The 13240-nt window shown below is 43.4% G+C and overlaps 1 protein-coding gene across 2 annotated transcripts in view; it reads left to right on the top strand.

Annotated features, from left to right (window-relative positions):
* The first annotated feature begins 9288 nt into the window (after window positions 1–9288).
* Window positions 9289–13240, top strand: part of RNF220 (ring finger protein 220) — a 347897-nt gene continuing 343945 nt past the window's right edge. Inside the window, exon 1 of one of the 2 annotated variants that reach the window (XM_069735841.1) lies at window positions 9289–9993. In XM_069735841.1, coding sequence (XP_069591942.1) covers window positions 9369–9993 — 625 coding nt within the window. In that variant the 5' untranslated portion in view covers window positions 9289–9368. The remainder of the gene's footprint in view (window positions 9994–13240) is intronic. The other variant, XM_069735840.1, reaches the window with a different exon arrangement.

Raw genomic sequence — 13240 nt, 5'->3', positions numbered from 1 at the left:
TGACATTTAAATTATCAGTAAAGATCGGCGGAGCTGTAGGTCCAGGGTCGCTGGTGTCCTGGGCTCGGGGCAGTTTGGGGCTTCTGGGGACCCGGCTTCTCCTCACTCTCCTATACGCAGAGACAATGTGTTTATTCATTTTCCAGGCTTTTGCATATAATTACACGACCGCAGTAATGCAACCTGTTGTGTGTAAACGCTCTATCAACTTTATATAAACCTGTTTAAAATTCACTGGCAACGACTCAAGTGCAGAAAACCCATTAAAAGGGGAAAATTTCTTTTCCTTTAAATTTTTAAACATTTGCAAACAGATTGGCGATGCCGGCTGCGGTTTTATTGCTGCCTTTGATTCTTTTACAAAGCAGACAGATTACAATGGATAAATTTTATAAAATAGAACCCTTCAATTTCCAATATAAAAGACGTCATAAGGTCTTGATGTTTTCCATTCTTTTCTTACACATTTCTTCTATTTTGTTATTTCATACTATATATATATATATATATATATATATATATATATATATATATATATATATATATATATACGGTAATGTTACATGCCAGACTGTGTATATATATATATATTATATTATTTGTATACACACAAGCATTCAGAATCATCAGTCCTGGTTTTATTTTATTTATTTGTTAAATATAAATTGTTACAAAATTCTTCTAAGCAACTTAGTCTTTATTAAAAAAATAAATATACATACAAATGGGAAATTCAAATACATGCACACACAGATAGAAACAAATCAGAAACAAATCCTATATATATATATATATATATATATATATATATCATATATATATATATATATATATATATATATATATATATATATATCAGATATTATCATATAGATAATATCCTGCAACCCTCAACCTACTGTCTCCTTCCCCATAATCCTGTAGAATGTAAGCCCGCCAGGGCAGGGTCGTCGCCCCGTCTGTATCAGTCCGTCATTGTTAGTTTGTTTACTGTAAGTGATATTAGTAACTTGTATGTAACCCCTTCTCATGTACAGCACCATGGAATCAATTGTGCTATATAAATAAATAATAATAATAATAATAATAGATATGTTGCTTAATATTTAGAAATAGATCTACAGCCAGATATGCTGTATTAGCAATTGTTTTTCTTTGGAGCTCATTACATATATTATCTGCGGTATCTATATATTGATAGATGAATATATACATTTTGTATCCATTTTTAGATTGTGTGCAGGTCTTTCTGTGCTCTGATTTGACTCCTCTTGCTGGTTAAGCCATGGCTTCAGAGTTTGTCTCATGCTGTGGGAAAGTATTTGATGATTTATATGGCTGCCTCTTCGATTGCTGTGTCCAAGTCTTCTTTCTCCACCATTCAGCTGGGATGTCAGCCCTTATTACTTACTATTGATCCCTTTGCAAAGTGAGAAGTGAACTAAAATTAATGTCAATCCCACTGCCCGGATCAATAGCCGGAGTTATTTTAATCTGGATTTGCACGGGGCGCTAAATTAAAAAAAATCAGCATACTAGCAGTCGGATGATGGTGTATCGGTTTCTGCCGCCCGTCTGCTTTGTCGTCTGAGGTGTTCAATGTTTAGCTCTGGCTGATTATCCTGCAATCCATATTTTTTTAATTAAGAAGGTCTGTTAGTTTTTTCTTATTTAGGGTCCTGTGTTTCGGATGATGACATCTTGACATTCACAGTGTATTAACTATAGATTTCCATAAGGCTTGTGGTCTTCTCAGCCTCCTGTGGGCGCAGAACATGCTGATGGGTAAAAACTCCACGTTTTTAGTTGTTGGAGATTTCTCACAGTCGTGTGAATTCGTCCGGAGCTTTTGTTGTGTTTGTTGCTCAGTCTGTAAATCGAGACAATGGGACGTTACAGCCGGAGCCTTCGTTTGGTCTCCTGGTTTTGCCAGACATCAGAGAGAAATAGTTTATGACATTGAGGAGGATCTAGTTCAATTTGTTAATTTCTTGCTAAAATCTGTCCAGCGTCACAATTCACAGCAATGACAAAGACCGCTCTGGACTGTGATTCTGATCAGGACACGTTGTATTTCCAGTAGATCCAATGAATATTCAATAGTACGGACTTCATTTGATGAGTTAAAGGATCATGAAGCTTAACGATTGTGCTGTGGAAATAACTCAGTGTGGCCCCAAAACAAAGGTTTATATCTGGTACAGAAAAAAAGTCAAACTGCTGAAGGTCGGAGATTCACATCATCATCATCGTTGTTCCCTTTGTCTTGGTTCCTCTCTTTTAACTTATCATGAGAGTTATTTAAAAAATTGGAAGCGAGAAAATAAGTTAATGAGAGATATATAATCTGATAATTTAGGGTTGATGTGTGCTCGGATGCCTGCCAAACGAGGAAGCAATCTGAGGGTGTCTGCTGAGCTGCACAATTAATAGAGGTGGCATCGGAAATGCTGCAATCCCCGGGGTCTGTGTCCTCATCATATACTCACCTGACGGCTGAGGCGTGCCAGGGCAACAGTCACTGCAAACGCTCGATGCCCATGGTATGAGGCCAACAAAAAATGAAGAAAAAAAATATATATATATATACATATATACACACCTGACGGCTGAGGCGTGCCAGGGCAACAGTCACTGCAAACGCTCGATGCCCATGGTATGAGGCCAACAAAAAATGAAGAAAAAAAAAAATATATATATATACATATATACACACCTGACGGCTGAGGCGTGCCAGGGCAACAGTCACTGCAAACGCTCGATGCCCATGGTATGAGGCCAACAAAAAACGAAGAAAAATAATAATAATAAAATATATATATACATATATACACACCTGACGGCTGAGGCGTGCCAGGGCAACAGTCACTGCAAACGCTCGATGCCCATGGTATGAGGCCAACAAAAAATGAAGAAAAAAAAAAAATATATATATATATATATACATATATACACACCTGACGGCTGAGGCGTGCCAGGGCAACAGTCACTGCAAACGTTCCATGCCCATGGTATGAGGCCAACAAAAAAATGAAGAAAAAAAAAAATATATATATATACATATATACACACCTGACGGCTGAGGCGTGCCAGGGCAACAGTCACTGCAAACGTTCGATGCCCATAGTATGAGGCCAACAAAAAATGAAAAAAAAAAATATATATATATACACGGTATACATATATACTCACCTGACGGCTGAGGCGTGCCAGGGCAACAGTCACTGCAAACGTTTGATGCCCATGGTATGAGGGCAACAAAAAAATGAAGAAAAAAAAATATATATATATACACGGTATACATATATACTCACCTGACGGCTGAGGCGTGCCAGGGCAACAGTCACTGCAAACGTTCGATGCCCATGGTATGAGGGCAACAAAAAATGAAGAAAAAAAAATATATATATATACATATATATATTCATATATGTAAAATTAAAATAATACACACATGTATATTTATAGATGGATATATATATATATATATATATATATAGACATAATGATATATTATCTTTTCACTTTAGATATATATATATATATATATATATATATATATATATATATATATATAAAATATATATATACATTTATCTATGTGTATATATATCCTTTATCCTTTTAGGGTAGTGGCGCTAATATACTGTGGCATTCATCAGCTGCAAATAAAACAATCACCGCATGTATATAGTTTGTACTCTAGACCGTAAGCTATTGCTCACAGGATTCCCCTACGTTTACCATGATGGTGCTATTATAAATAATAATAACTATAGACATATATTAGTAGCAATATAATATCAGTCTACATCTAATAAAGATAACTACATGTGATAAGTTACATTTCATTATATACAAATATGAACCTATAATTATATACATTTATACAATCATCCAGAAATCACTATTCTAAAATGATCACACATTTATAAACATGAATAATGTATCCATTATAAATAATAACAACAACAACAACATTGGAGTCTTCACATTTCTGTCTCTCCTGTTGTTTCATGTTGTGCCCCTGAAGAGCTGAGATAGCAGATTGTGGTGGTCTGATCTTGGGGTGGTCTGGTCTTGGGGTGGTCTGGTCTTACTGGTCTTGGGGTGGACTGATATTGGGGTGGACTGATCTTGGGGTGGACTGGTCTTGGGGTGGTCTGGTCTTGGGGTGGTCTGGTCTTACTGGTCTTGGGGTGGACTGATATTGGGGTGGACTGATCTTGGGGTGGACTGGTCTTGGGGTGGTCTGGTCTTGGGGTGGTCTGGTCTTACTGGTCTTGGGGTGGACTGATATTGGGGTGGACTGATCTTGGGGTGGACTGGTCTTGGGGTGGTCTGGTCTTACTGGTCTTGGGGTGGACTGATATTGGGGTGGACTGATCTTGGGGTGGACTGGTCTTGGGGTGGTCTGGTCTTACTGGTCTTGGGGTGCTCTGATCTTGGGGTGGACTGGTCTTGGGGTGGTCTGGTCTTGGGGTGGACTGGTCTTGGGGTGGACTGGTCTTGGGGTGCCCCTTCTCTGTAGTCGTATAGTATGGGCAGCCCTGACTTTCCTGTCCCCTGTACGACTGCTGCCGCCGGCATCGGGGCGTCTTGTTCTTTCTTTTCTACAGAATTTTCCCTTTTTTGCTGTTTGGACCATTCTGGGCTCCACAATAAACTAATCAGGAATAGATTACTTTGTCTTTAGGTCTTTGTGCTTTATGATGTCGCCGTTTTACCAGCTCCGGGTCTCTAGGCCGCGTCCTGCTCGCTCAGTATAAACTCTTTCATCCTCACTATTAAACTTCTGCTCTTTGATTTAAAAGAAAAGCCCGCACTGGTTTATATGATAAACTTAAAAAAAGAGATGTTTTTATGGGTCTCCAAAGGGGCGAGAAGCAATATGTTCCCGTAAGGTGTTCCTCTGCCCCGCTGCAGCGTTTAACCTGGTCTGTTTACACGGCGGCTTATTAATACCTTCACTAGAAAGAAAAGTGGCTGCGGGGTTAACCCTTCCATGGCTGCTGCAGATCGGCCTCCATTAGGACACAGTGATCGACCTCCTGAATAATTATATTCGTTTTTTTATTTTGAATTCTTAAATTTGATGTAAATTTTCAGAGATGTCCCGATGAGTTGTAGAAGAGCAGGATTACGGTACAAACAAGGCTCGGTCCCTCGAGGGGAAAATATTTGCCGTTCTTCTCTCCGGACGAGGCGAGTGGCGGTGGTGGAGGGGACGGCGAGTGGCGGTGGTGGAGGGGACGGCGAGTGACGGTGGTGGAGGGGACGGCGAGTGGCGGTGGTGGAGGGGACGCGGAGGCGACAGGTACAAAGTGTCAGCTCCAGATGTAGAGCCGCTGTTACCAGAACAAACAGATCATTCTGTGGCCGGGAAGAATTACCGCTAATGCCGCCAATGCTTCACAACGAGCGGGGAGTCATCGCTCATTAGGGCCGGAGAGGATTTGTGTAACGAGGAAGGTGATTTGGTTATCTTTCTTCCACAAGCTTTTATCTGCTTGTCACTTTAATCTATATCTCGGCGTGTATCTGTGCAGCAGACAATCCCCCTCGTGTCCTCATACATCCACATGATGTACGGTGTCCCCGTACACGGCGTCGCGGACCACGGGGCTGCACGCCACCCTCCTGCCCCAGCTAGGACCAGACGTGGACATGTCTTCTCCAATAACAATCATTGCTAATGATGAAAGGGCAAAAACATCCGATAAAAATAAGGGAACATTTATCGATAGCGCTGGAAAATTCTTCACAGTTGGCGCTTTTTCTCATGTGTTCTCGCTGCAGGGTGTCTGACGAGCGCTAACGAGCGCCCGTTATTCACACGACCCACATCTGTTGGATTTTATTTATTTGTTACATTTTTATCAATTATTGCAAATATTGTTCTGTGTGCAAACAGTTAGTGTGGATGTGTGGTCACCTGTCAGGACACGGCTCAGACGACAACTCGAAATATATATGTGCAGTGTGTGTATATATGTATATTGTGTGCAATGTGTGTGTATATGTATGCTGTGTGCAGTGTGTGTATATATGTATATTGTGTGCAATGTGTGTATAATGTGTGTATATATGTATGGTGTGTACAGTGTGTTTATATATATGTATTTTGTGTGCAATATGTATATATATAATATATGTGTATGGTGTGTATAATGTGTGTATGTATATGTATAGTGTGTACAATGTATGTAATTATATTTATATATATATGTGTGTGTACAGTGTGTAGATATATATGTGTAGAGTGTACGGTGTGTGTATATATGTATGGTGAGTACAGTGTATATATATGTATGGTGAGTACAGTGTGTAGATATATATGTATAATGTGTACAGTGTTTAGCTATATATACATGTATGGTGTGTATAATATGTGGATATAAATAGATATAGTGTATAGGGTGCATATATGTAGTGTGGATATATACTGTATGTATAGTGTGTATAGTGTGTGTGAGATATATATAAATATCTGTGTATGTGTACATAATGTGTACATTGTTTGTGTATATATATATGGTGTGTACACTGTGTGGATATAAATTGATATATAGAGTGTACAGTGTGTATAGTGTGCCGTGTGTATATATGTGTGCAGTTGGTACAGTGTTTGTAATTTGTGTCTACACAATGTGACACATATTTATAGGTGTACATATATGTTATGGGTGTACGTATATTTATGGGTGTATAGTTACGGATGTACATATATTTACGGGTGTACATATAGATATGGGTGTACATATATGTTATCGGAGTAAATATACAGTATGTTATGGGTGTACATATATTTATGGGTGTATATATAGTTATGGGTGTACATACAGTATATTTATGGGTGTACATATATTTACAGGTGCACATGTAGTTATGGGTGTATATATTTACGGGTGTACATATATAAATGGGTGTACATATAGTTACGGGTGTACATATATTTACGAATGTACATATAGTTACGAGTGTACATATATTTACGGGTGTACATATAGTTACTGGTGTACATATATTTACGGGTGTACATATAGTTTCGGGTGTACATATAGTGACGGGTGTACATATATTTACAGGTGTACATATAGTGACGGGTGTACATATATTTACGAATGTACATATAGTTACGAGTGTACATATATTTACGGGTGTACATATAGTTTCGGGTGTACATATAGTTTCGGGTGTACATATAGTTTCGGGTGTACATATAGTGACGGGTGTACATATAGTTTCGGGTGTACATATAGTGACGGGTGTACATATATTTACAGGTGTACATATAGTTACGGGTGTACATATAGTTACGGGTGTACATATAGTTTCGGGTGTACATATAGTGACGGGTGTACATATATTTACAGGTGTACATATAGTTACGGGTGTACATATATTTATGGGTGTACATATAGTTACGGGTGTACATATATTTACGAATGTACATATAGTTACGAGTGTACATATATTTATGGGTGTACATATAGTTACGGGTGTACATATATTTATGGGTGTACATATAGTTACGGGTGTACATATATTTACGGGTGTACATATAGTTACGGGTGTACATATATTTATGGGTGTACATATAGTTACGGGTGTACATATATTTATGGGTGTACATATAGTTACGGGTGTACATATAGTTACGGGTGTACATATATTTACGGGTGTACATATAGCTTCGGGTGTACATATAGTTTCGGGTGTACATATAGTTTCGGGTGTACATATAGTGAAGGGTGTACATATAGCTTCGGGTGTACATATAGTTTCGGGTGTACATATAGTGAAGGGTGTACATATATTTACAGGTGTACATATAGTTACGGGTGTACATATATTTATGGGTGTACATATAGTTACGGGTGTACATATATTTATGGGTGTACATATAGTTACGGGTGTACATATATTTACGGGTGTACATATATTTACGGGTGTACATATAGTTTCGGATGTACATATAGTGATGGGTGTACATATATTTACGGGTGTGCATATATTTATGGATGTACATATAGTTTCGGGTGCACATATAGTGACGGGTGTACATATATTTACGGGTGTACATATAGTTTCGGATGTACATATAGTGACGGGTGTACATATATTTACGGGTGTGCATATATTTATGGGTGTACATATATTTACGGGTGTACATATAGTGACGGGTGTGCATATATTTATGGGTGTACATATATTTATGGGTGTACATATAGTTACGGGTGTACATATATAGTGACGGGTGTACATATAGTTTCGGATGTACATATAGTTACGGTCGCTGTGTATGTCGCTGTATCTCGCTGTGTATGTCGCTGTATCTCGCTGTGTATATTGCTGTATATCTCGCTGTGTATCTCGCTGTATATCTCGCTGTGTATCTCGCTGTGTGTCGCCGTGTATGTCGCTGTGTGTCGCTGTGTATCTCGCTGTGTATCTCGCTGTGTATGTCGCCGTGTATCTCGCTGTGTATGTCACCGTGTATCTCGCTGTATCTCGCCGTGTATGTCGCCGTGTATCTCGCCGTGTATGTCGCTGTGTATCTCGCTGTGTGTCGCTGTGTATCTCGCTGTGTGTCGCTGTGTATCTCGCTGTGTGTCGCTGTTTATCTCGGCGTGTATGTTGCTGTGTATCTCGCTGTGTGTCGCTGTGTATCTCGCTGTGTGTCGCTGTGTATCTCGCCGTGTATGTCGCTGTGTATCTCGCTGTGTGTCGCTGTGTATCTCACTGTGTGTCGCTGTGTATCTCGCCGTGTATGTCGCTGTGTATCTCGCTGTGTGTCGCTGTGTATCTCGCCGTGTATGTTGCTGTGTATCTCGCTGTGTGTCGCTGTGTATCTCGCTGTGTGTCGCTGTGTATCTCGCCGTGTATGTCGCTGTGTATCTCGCTGTGTGTCGCTGTGTATCTCGCTGTGTATCTCGCCGTGTATGTTGCTGTGTATCTCGCTGTGTGTCGCTGTGTATCTCGCTGTGTGTCGCTGTGTATCTCGCCGTGTATGTCGCTGTGTATCTCGCCGTGTATCTCGCTGTATACGCTGTGTATGTCGCTGTGAGCTCCAGCTCCTTTTCTCCCAGTGTTAGGTCTGTGAATGTGGCTGATAATCTGGATAATTGCCGTGTATAGGGGAATCAGTGACTAAATGGCACTAACACAAACAATAATTATGTATTGATTTTTGCACGTAACGCTCAGGGCTCACGTCTTTCTTTCACTTTCTTGTTTTGTCGACGCAGGATTCGCTGGGAAGAAATGAAGTGACGTTTCCTGCTTGGTGTGAAGATCCCGTCGCCTCATCTTCTAGACGAATTTTTACCGAAATTTTCAATTTGGCCAGAACCAAAGTGTCAGAGATGGATCTGCACCGAGCTGCTTTTAAGATGGAGAACTCTTCTTTCCTGCCTAATCCGCTGGCGTCCCCGGCGTTGATGGTGCTGGCTTCTACCGCTGAGGCCAGTCGTGACGCCTCCATACCTTGCCAGCAGCCGCGACCTTTCGGGGTGCCTGTATCAGTGGATAAAGAGGTGCACATTCCTTTCACCAATGGCTCGTACACCTTCACCTCCATGTACCACAGACAAGGCGGTGTCCCCGGAGCCTTCTCTAACCGTGACTTTCCACCTTCCCTTCTCCACCTCCATCCTCAGTTTGCCCCTCCGAACTTAGACTGTTCCCCAATCAGCATGCTGAATCACAGCGGTGTGGGCGCCTTCCGGCCTTTTACCTCCCCAGAGGAGCGGGAGAGCTATCAGTCAGCATTTACCCCGGCCAAACGCCTGAAGAGCTGCCATGATACCGAGTCCCCGCACCTGCGCTTCTCTGATGCCGACGGAAAAGAGTACGAGTTTGGGGCGCAGATCCCCACAGGTTCCCCCGGGGGACTTAAGGTGGACGATGCTGGGAAGAAGCTGTTTGCCGTGTCCGGTCTGATATCGGACAGAGAGACGTCGTCGAGCCCGGAGGACAGGAATGAGCGGTGTAAGTGCCCCCGATATTCTTACTACATTGTATCCATTGTCTGTTGTGTCCATGGATGTATCATCTGTATAGAAGCCATTGCCGCACACGTGGAGGAATCTGGTCTCCTCTGCTCTAGGAGGCAGTTCAGTCTCTGAGCGCCATTTGTACTGATAATAACGCTGTAATATAGTAACTAAAATACAAACCCAAACCATCCAGATTGATCCAGCAAGCCCCCAGACTCTGACCGCGACGCCCCTCCTGCTACGCTGCGCTCTACAGCGACTTTACGCCGCGATTCTCCATTCACTACGAATATTGTTAACTGTGAATGAGCTAAAACAAATGTGTGGCGGAATGTGTGAGACCCCCACCTCGCTGGCTGTAATACGTCTGCTGTGACGCTGCTCGGCTGCACTATCCATGGCGGGTGATTTTTTATTTTGTATAATTGGCCTCCTTAACCTTGCATTCGCCACAAAAAAATAATTGGATTGTTGTAGATATAAATTGTCCTCTGTGGCTGAAGCCGCGATCTGTAGGATTCCGTGAGAAAAAGCTCAGAATAAAACCATTTGATACAGGTGACGGCGCGGCGGAGCGCAGCTCTGGATCCTGCTGATTTTACCCACCGAGCTCGGAATAGAAAGAAGAAAAAAAATGACACGCACGCACGGCTCGGATGATAAAAACTCCCACAGGAGCGCCCGGGTAATTCTTAAAGCAAAGCAATAGTTCTCTTCCATCTTTTCCTCCTGACTCGGGGTGTAAATTTCTCTTCTCCCCATATAGCGAGGCTTTAGCGTCCTCCGCGTGGCGGTAACGTCTGCTTACGACGCCGTGGAGGGTAATTGAGATGTCCCGTCTCTTTCTCTCCACTTTCCTGTGCTGTCGGCTTGAATTAGACACCGAGTGAACTTTATGCTGCTACAATGGATTCAGTTTAAGCCCCGAGCTCCTGCCGGTGCTGCCGACATACAGGACCGGTAAATCTCCGGCTCTGCGCCACCTGCTCAGCATTGGGGTATCAGGCGTGGGGACCCCCGGACTATGTGGGAGAGGGAATAGATAATAGTGTGGGTCATATGGCACAACCAGAATGAGGAGCCGAGACCTCGGCCGGTGGCTTCTAAATTCTATGAAATTCACAGGATATTTTTCACTGATTCACTGCGTTATTAGTTGCAAAAGTAATAATCCCCTACAGCAAAAAAGCGCAGCGCTGTGCTCGGTGTTAAATAATGGTGTGTGGCGTCTCGCTCTGGCAGGCGTCATGTACAGATCCCCCCACAGACGGGCGCACACACAGTCCTGACCGCACAGCCATGACCCCGCAGCGCCGGACCCGGCCTGTGACGTGGATGAATTTCCTGGCAGAATTCAGTGGGAAAAAAAAAAAAGTGCAGTTGGAGCCCATCTGCCCACACTTGGCGCGGGTTGGCGATTTCTGCGCCAGCTTCATGTCCTGAATATCTAATCCGCGACTGCATTTTTACGGGGGAGGCCACCAATGTGAGCACCTCCACCATTCTGCCTCCGTCCCTTTTGTGTCTGTGTTGATGCATTTTTAGGTTTAGGAAGCCATAAGGACGGTCATCAGGCGAAATAGACGCCGCGGCCTCGTCTCTGCCCCCAATGCAATAAGCCCAGCTTTACGGCAAAAATATTGTCGGAAAAAGAACAAAAAATGAATGATTGAAGATTTGGCTTTTATCTTTTCTTGATCTTTTATGAGTTAGTAGAAGTTTGAGACGAGGACACGTTTCCCATAGATGACAATGGTATTGTGATGACCGTATGGCTGGGGATTGCTGTAGTGACGGCGGACGCCTCTTGTGTCATCACCTCGGTATGAACCGCGCTGAGTGTATTGGCGGTGAGAGCGACATTCCTGCCGGAGAATATAAGGATCCTGCTTCCTTCCTGAGCAGCACAAGACGTTAGAGAGTGACACAGCCGTGAGGTCTGCCGGTATTTAAAGGGGCCGTGCGGAGGCCAGTGGTGAATGTTCTGCAGGACGTCACATGCAGGATGAATGTTAATAATCGCAGACTTCATGCGGGTCCTTGTAGTGGGAGCTCCAGAGATGACATTTTTGTCCTTAGGACCCCTGCACTCGGCAAGTCTGCAGCTAATGGGACAATGTATTCAGACAGCGCCTCGTGTGCACGGACCGCCGCGTCCTGACGCCACTCACACTTTTCTTACACTAATTCTCACTTGGATTATTTTCAAATTATTTTTATTTTGTGAAAAAAAAAAACAAACAAATTCTGACGTGAAGTTATAAAAAATAGTTTCATGACTCCACGTGTGCAATAACTATTGTAGACAGTCTTGAAAAGTGTTTGATGGCGACACAAAGTAATAGTTAATATCAATGATTATTTGTGTAAATTGCATTGCTCAAAAAATAAAAACTTAGGAAAGAATTTGTAGATATTTGTGATCAGATCAATCGCAAATGATTAAAATCATGTCTTTTATTTTTTTCTTGCAATCAAAAACATTTAGGTTAAAAAAAATCTAAATAAACGGCGCAACATTCAGTAAAGCGGTTGGAAAGTTTACAAGCAGGCTGCAGGGCCATGGAAGGGTCTGGAATGAGTTTTTGGGCCAGGGCATGACGCGGGCGCCCCCTTTCAACCATGGCAGCCTGTACCGGCAGCTCCTCACAGCCTGAACGCTGCCGGCAACATTCCCGGTACAAGTGTTGTGCTAATTCCAGAGCCTGCAGCACTTAGCCAGATGTGGTGATGGCCGCAGCCCCCGCCGGTACACATCGGCTCGGCATTCATCTCCCTCGCCGGTACACATCGGCCCGGCGTTCGTCGCCCTCGCCGGGGCACATCGGCTCAGCATTCGTTGCCCCCGCCGGGGCACATCGGCTCGGCATTCGTCGCCCCCGCCGGTACACATCGGCTCGGCGTTCGTCGCCCCCGCCGGTACACATGGCTCGGCATTCGTCGCCCCCGCCGGTACACATCGGCCCGGCATTCGTCGCCCTCGCCGGTACACATCGGCTCGGCATTTGTCACCCTCGCCGATACACATCGGCTCGACATTCGTCGCCCTCGCCGGGGCACATCGGCTCGGCATTCGTCGCCCTCGCCGGGGCACATCGGCTCGGCATTCGTCGCCCTCGCCGGGACACATCGGCCCGGCATTTGTCGCCCTCGCCGGGACACATCGGCCCGGCATTTGTCACCCTTGCCGATACACATCGGCTCGGCATTCGTCACCCTCGCCGGGACACATCGGCTCG

Source organism: Ranitomeya imitator, chromosome 8 (genome assembly GCF_032444005.1).
Source record: "Ranitomeya imitator isolate aRanImi1 chromosome 8, aRanImi1.pri, whole genome shotgun sequence".
NCBI lineage: Eukaryota > Metazoa > Chordata > Amphibia > Anura > Dendrobatidae > Ranitomeya > Ranitomeya imitator.
This window is presented reverse-complemented; position numbering and strand designations above follow the sequence as displayed.